At 35.3% G+C, this 7,436-nt stretch overlaps 1 protein-coding gene across 35 annotated transcripts in view; it reads left to right on the forward strand.

Annotated features, from left to right (window-relative positions):
* LOC106870491 (fas apoptotic inhibitory molecule 1-like) overlaps positions 1 to 7,436 on the forward strand; it is a 130,554-nt gene that overhangs the window by 119,158 nt on the left and 3,960 nt on the right. For all 35 annotated transcript variants that reach the window (XM_052974785.1, XM_052974786.1, XM_052974788.1 and 32 more), the window contains one exon: positions 5,005 to 5,117. In XM_052974785.1, the coding sequence (XP_052830745.1) occupies positions 5,005 to 5,117 (113 nt within the window). The remainder of the gene's footprint in view (positions 1 to 5,004; positions 5,118 to 7,436) is intronic.

Genomic DNA, 7,436 nt, shown 5'->3' on the forward strand with positions numbered 1-7,436 from the left:
TCATTCTGTTAATATATATATATATATTTATATATATATTTATATAAATATATATACATACATACATACATACACACATACATATATACAATAGGCTTCTTTTCAGTTTCTCTCTACCAATTCCACTCAAGGCTTTGGTCAGTTTGAGGCCATATTAGAAGACACTTGCCCAATGTGTCTGAACCCAGAGCCATGTGGTTGGAAAGGAAGCTTCTGACCACACAGCCACACCTGCGCCTGCTATCATTATCACCATTTAAAATACTCAAACATTTAAAAATTATGTGCTACTGGTTTTTCCCCAAACTGTTTGCTTACTTGATTGCTTATGTCTCTCTCTCTCTCTATCTAACATGCTATCTCACAAACTACTGAAGCTTGCAAGTGTTTGCTTGATTGCTTGCATATACATCTGACAAACTACAGCAAGGAAGAAGGTTCAATTTTATATCAACAATTGCTAAACGAAATTAAATTGAGAATTTTCATTTTGGCTTTTTGAAATTTTTTAATTTTTTATTTCAAACAAGTTTTCTTGATATTACAGAAATGGTTGAGCTCTATTCGGCATGTCTTTTTATTAGATAAGCTATGAGTTTATGAACAATGAAATCAGTTATTTGATAAAGGAGATGCAATAGAAATACTTTCCACACACATAGAGGAATATAGCTAGAAAATTCCTTTCATGTTTTAGTAGTTGAGAAGTTAGTATTGGTGGTTATAAAAGTTAGTCTTGTAATTTATTGTAGGTTTATAGTATTAATGGTTATAGCAGTTAATATTGGTGGTTGTGGTTGTTAGGATTGAGGACTCTAGCAAGCATTGGCAGTGGTTATGATATTGAACATTAGGGCTATAGTAGGGTGGTGAGCTAGTAGAGGTGCTATTTCACCAGGTAAAATGCTTAGTGCATTTTGTCCGTCTTCATGTTCTGCCTTCAAATTCCATTGAGGTCACCTTTGTACTTCATCTTTTTGGAATTGATAAAATTAGTGCCAGTTGAACATTGGGGCTGATGTAATTGACTTACTCTCTCCCCTAAAATTGATGGCCTTGAGCCAAAATTTGAAAGTGGATTTGGTAGATGGAACCTGAAAAATGCCTGTCGTGTGTGTGTGTCTTTGTGTCTGTGTTTGTCCTCCACCACTACTTGACATCCAGTGTTGGTTTGTTTACATCCTCATTATTTAGTGATTTTGGCAAAAGTGACTGATAGAAGTAGCAGGCTTAAAAAAAAAATGTCCAACTAAAAATTCTTCAAGGCAGTGTCCCAGCATGGCCACAGTCTAATTATTGAAACAAGAAAAACATAAAACATCTGTGGTGCTCCAGCATGGCCACAGTCAAATGACTGAAACAAGAATAAAAAAAAGCAAGAGAAAAAACAGGACTATATCATGATGCATGAAGCATACATAATGCATCTGAACACACACACACCACATATTTATACAGACTAATAACAGTTTTGGATTTGCCATGTTGCTAATAGAAAAAACAGTTAAATAAAAAAAATGATGTTTCCATTATTTGATTCAACCCCAGTAGGTAAGTTTTGTCTGAAAAGGGTTGGGGAGTTCAACACAACAAATTAAGGATTTTAAGTGTCCTCACTATGAACTGTACATTGTATTGTGGATTCTGTCTTGTCATAGTATGACTCAGTGAATTAGGGCAACTTCTTGGCATGTGACAGTATGAAGCCATTACCCTGTATTCTAGGCCAGTTATAAAAGTTGTAATATAGTTTTATCTGGCAGTATTTCATCTGCCGTTATGTTATGAGTTCAAATTCTGCCGAAGTCGATTAAAAAAAGTTGATGTAATTGACTTAATCCCCTTATCTGTCCTTGTTTGTCCTCTCTATGTTTAGCCCCCTGTGGGCTATAAAAGAAATATAGTTTTATCTTCAGAAACAATTTTGTACACACACAGAAAAAGATACACACATACATGTATGCAGAATTTGTAAATTGCTTATTTTCACTTCAGCAGAAAGACACAAGTTTATTTATAGGTCTAATAGATGAGAATTTGTGATATTCATGCCTTTTTCAAAATCATTATTGATGTAAGTGAAGGAAGTTTTCAGCCAAACAGCCCCTTTGCCCTGACTACATTGTCACAAAATCTCTGTTGCTACGACTACATTGTTGCAAAATCTCTGTCACTATGACTGCACAGTAGCAAAATCTCTGTTGCTATGACTACATTGTAGCAAAATCTCTGTTACTATGGCTAAATTGTAATAAAATCTCTGTTGCTCTGAGTACACTGTAGCAAAATCTCTGTTATCATGACTACACTGTAGCAAAACTTCTATTGCTATGACTACATTGTTGTAAAATTCCGATTTCTACAAATACTCTTTACAAGAACTTACTCTGCTGTCATTGTACCCTTCTACTCAACCAAATCTTGAAATGTCAGGAATTATGCAAGGAATTCTAACTTTAGTCTGTTTCTGTGAGGAGTTAATCCAGAATCTTTTCATTACACTTTAGCAATACATTGACTTTGTTATTGTTTGTTTTTGTTCATAATTTGCCTTCTTGAAATGTCAGCTTGGCACAAGAATTATTCTTCAAGAGTTCTACAAGTGCAAAAACCCCATATTTTATAGAATCTCAAGTCTTTTGGTGTTTTACTGACATTTCAACCTTTTTAATAATAAATGTTGAATGTCCTGGAGACTATCAGATGTGAATGTGTGTGTGTGTGTGTGTGTGTGTGTGTGTGGATATGTGATGGTATGGTGAGAGTAATTAAGTGGTGTGTAGTACTACTAGTAGTAATAGTGTTGGTTGTGGTAGTGTGTGGTAGTTGTGTTCTATTCTTGTTGACACTTGTTAAAGTAGACATCATTTCTGAATATTCTTGTTGGTGTTGTAGTACCAATATTATGAAGATAGTGGTGTCTTGTGACTATTGTTGTTCCTGAGGTTCCAGTATATTTTGTGGTATCTACAGAGATTGGGGTGTCTTTATGACCATTGTTGTTGAGGCTGTAGGGTATTTGCTGCCTTACCTTAGAAAATTTTTTATTATTTCATTGTTGTTTTTGTTGTTGTTGATATTCTTCTTCTTCTTCTTCTTCTTCTTCTTAAGGCAGTGAGATGGTAGAATTGCTAACATGCCGGGCCGGGTGGAATGTTTAGTGATATTTCATCCGTCTTTATGTTCTAAGTTCAAATTCTGCCAGTTGATAAAATAAGTACCAGTGAAACACTGGGGTCAATGTAATTTTGGGTCTTATGCCCTTAGTAGAAAGGACTATTATTATTATTGATTGAAAGAGCAGTGCATGCCATCAAAGTGATACTGGGGTAAAATATATGAAGCCCAGTATACCCATAATGACTCCTCATCTGATAGGGGTATATCAGGCACATGCATCACAACCATATGTGCGCAACATGGTAATCTCATATCAAGGTAAACAGAGCATGACCTTGCAGGTGGGTCCCAGTTAGAATTTTCTTACCCTAACCCTAACCTCTTTCTCTACTTGCTCTCTTCATGTTTAGATGATCCTTTAGTTCATCCTCTGTCTACTTCAGAATTCCAGTGCCTTGTTGAACCACTGCAACTGTACCATGAATTTATTGCCAAAATTATGTTTCTGGCATTCAACTTTGAATTCAGTATTTTTCTCAGTCACCACAAATGCTCTTTTGTTGTCTTTTCTTTCATATCTTTATGTTTAATAGCCTCTGCCTCAAGTATTCCCAGGTATTTATATCTAGATTCAAGTTCAATTGCCTTCATCATTTCATCACTTGACATACATATACTTTCTGTTCCGGCAAACTTTCCTCATCTCATCACCATCACAACACATTTTGAAAGTCTAAACTCCATCTTGATATCATTTGAGAAAATATGCACAGAGTGGACTAGACTCTCCAGTTCTGTCTCACGTTTTGTGAACAACTTCAAATCAACCATAAATAACAGGTGATTAAGCTTTCCATTGCCACTTCTCAGATCATACCCCAAATCTGTCTTCAGCAGTATTTCACTCAAAAGAATCATTCCCAGTACAAAGATTAGTGGGGATACATTGTTCCTCCAGAAGATTCCTCTCCTGCTGTTAATTCAGTTCTCTTTCTGCTACTCCATACATTTCCATAGTAGTAGTAGTAGTAGAAGCAACAGCAGTAGTAGGTGTAAAGACTGTGAATTGACTATTGCTGTAGAATACAAAACCAATTGTTTTCAGGGCAATAATTGATATAACGAACTATATTACTCTGCTACAAAAGCAAGCTTTGTGTCTGAGTAATAAATTATTAAAAATTCATTAACAAAAATAATTAAAGTTAATTTGTTGTAATGCAAGAGCAACCCAATAGTTTGGATGATTGTGTGTTTTCAGATAGAATCATGAATTTTGAGGTGAATGCTTAGATTGCTCAGAAGCAGAGTTTTGATGCCACAAACAACTGTTATTCTTATTGGATTCTTGATCTTTCTTTAAGAAATTATTAGAACAGTTGTTGTTGATGATATTACATACATACTTATGTGTGTTTTGGTGATGATGGCTAAGACGCACATGCACACGCACACAGACACACATGCACTTTAGGTTAATTAAAATATGTTTGTAACATATTTTAACTTCAAAAGGCAAATTCACTGCAGTTACCATGGAAAAAAGTTCTCATTCATGGTAAAAGGTGTAAAAACTGTTCAGTGTCTCTCACTTGTTGACTCCTAGATGCATTTCAAGTTCTTTAGCCTTCCTCAGTAGGAGATACTGAAGAGAGACAACCTTCGGTGAGTCCATTAGTGGAAGACACTGAGCAGATAAGGTGTTTTACACCTTTCGCCGTAAGCAAGAATTTTTTGGTAACTGCTGTGAGTTTGCCTTTAAAAGTTCAAATATGTCATAAGCATATTTTGACTAAAGTTTCTTTATTCCTCATCGCTGCTTACTGCTGATACTACTGCTTATATATATACATATAATTTAAACTTATTTGTTTCTTTTTCCAGCAAAAAATCTTCTTCCTTGCTCATCGAAGGGGATCAGTATATCCCTGAACAGCGATCCTGGGTCAGGTTATGGACTGTTAATTTAGATAATATTTTTTATTATATTAAATACCGTGAGTATGATCCTTTAACTACCTCTGTTAAGTTGTTTTCATTATCATGTATATATTTCTTCTCCATGAAGGCATGTGGTTAAGCATTTAGAGCATTTGGCTCACAATCGTAAGGTCATAATTTTAATTCCCAATGGCACATTGTATCTTTGAGCAAGACACTGTATTTCTCATTGCTTCTGTCTACCCAGCTGGCAAAAATGAGTTGTACTTGTAGTTCAAAAGCCCAGCCTTGTCACATTCTGTGTCATGCTGAATCTCTCTGAGAACTACATTAATGTTTGTGGAATGCTCAGCCACTTGCACATTAATTTCATCAGCAGGTTGTTCGGTTGATTGGATCAACTAGAACACTCATTATCATAACTGATGAAGTGCCAGTTCTAAAAGTTCTATTTCTTCTCTGTTACATGTCCACTATGTTTTGTTCTGTTTAATATTTAATATATCATAACTATCCATTAGATCCTATTAAAAACTGGGTAGAGCATGACACTAAATAATTGACCATCATTAGTTATCCTATTGTAGTATCTCTGCTGTTATGTGTTTGTGACAAGCAGGCCAGACTACCTCACTCTCAGTTGATTGTCAGCCTAACATTGTTGTACATTTTATCACCTGACTGAAGCTGACTAATGTAAATTAAATGGAATTGTAAATGAATCTGACTGAAATATACACAACAGATTATCATCAAGCATTATGACAAAGCACATATAAAAAATGTCCCAATGCAAACAACATAATGAACAATGAAGCAAAGATTTTCACAACACAAATATTGAAGGTTGTGTAGAATGCTCCACTCTGGCAAAAACCTACATAACATTCAAAGTTCATAAGGAAAACTTTATATCCTATTCAAAATGCAAGTTCTTTAATCTTATGAAAAATGAACTGAAATAAACTTAGTTGTTATTGATTAACTGCAGATTGAATAGATCTATGATCAAAGACACTCTAGATGTGACCATCTCACCTTATTTTCAGGTGTTAGTGTATCTAGGACTAAAAGTTAAATGTATCTTTCTCTTCATTAACAAGGTAGAATGTGATTTGAGGGAGATTTGGTTGCCATTTTTTGAAGATTCAGTTACTTAGATGGTAACCAAACCTACATCATGGACTCAGTCTGTTGCTAAGTTCTTGTTTGAAAGATTGAATGAAGAAAAGAGGAATGATTGATGGAATGGAAGAATGAATTAATAAATGAATGAATAGAAAGAGGAATGGCTGAATGAAGAAATGAACAAATAGAGGAATGAATGAATGGATGGAAAAATGAACGAATAATGGAATAGATGAATAAGCATATCCGTGCTTTGTATAAAACCAAAATAGAGTTATTCACTTTCACCTTCTCACCCAGCTCTACCACTTGTCTGTTGTGTCTCACAGACTATCAGAACTATTGTTACTGTAAAGGTTGTTATTTGATTTACTGTAGATCAATGAAGGAAACAGAAAAGTGGTATAATTCCAGTGAATTGCTCTGATGTTAATAATACCCAGTACAATATTCTGTTTTGTACCAAATTCCACATTAATAAGCACTGCCAAAGTGGCTTTCAAAAACAACTAGTACAGTGCTAAGTTCTTTATCAAATCTACATTAATATACATTGTGAATATTTCATTCCTTAATAAACAATGTTGTTTCACAGAAGTATTGTTGCATAGAAACTTAGCAGACATGTCTATAAGGATTTACTTGAATGATGCATATAGATTTATTGGACATCTCTTTCGGGGTTTAGTGAATGGGTGTATAGGAAATTAGGATACAGTTCTATAGAGACAGAGCGACACTTCTGTAGGAACAGAGTGTTATCTGTTGAGTGTGAAGTCTATCTGGCTTATATGTTTGTCTGAGTGGTAGGCAATAAGGTGGATGGCCAATTTCCTGAATTTAGTGCTAAAAATGGGTATATATTTGGATTTACAAATAAGAGAAAAGAATACTTAATCTAAATAGAAAAGTTTGCTCATTTGTTTGATGGTGCAGCTTCCCTCCACAGTGTCACTCTGAGTTTTGTGTTGTCTCTTCTTACAGAATCTTACTACTGTATCATCATCATCATCGTTTAACGTCCGCTTTCCATGCTAGCATGGGTTGGACGACTTGACTGAGGACTGGTGAAACCGGATGGCAACACCAGGCTCCAATCTAAATTTGGCAGAGTTTCTACAGCTGGATGCCCTTCCAAACGCCAACCACTCAGAGAGTGTAGTAGGTGCTTTTACGTGTCACCTGCACGAAGGCCAGTCAGGCGATACTGGCAACGGCCACGCTCGAAATGGTGTCTTTTATGTGCC

The sequence above is a fragment of the Octopus bimaculoides genome, chromosome 19 (genome assembly GCF_001194135.2).
Source record: "Octopus bimaculoides isolate UCB-OBI-ISO-001 chromosome 19, ASM119413v2, whole genome shotgun sequence".
Classification (NCBI taxonomy): domain Eukaryota; kingdom Metazoa; phylum Mollusca; class Cephalopoda; order Octopoda; family Octopodidae; genus Octopus; species Octopus bimaculoides.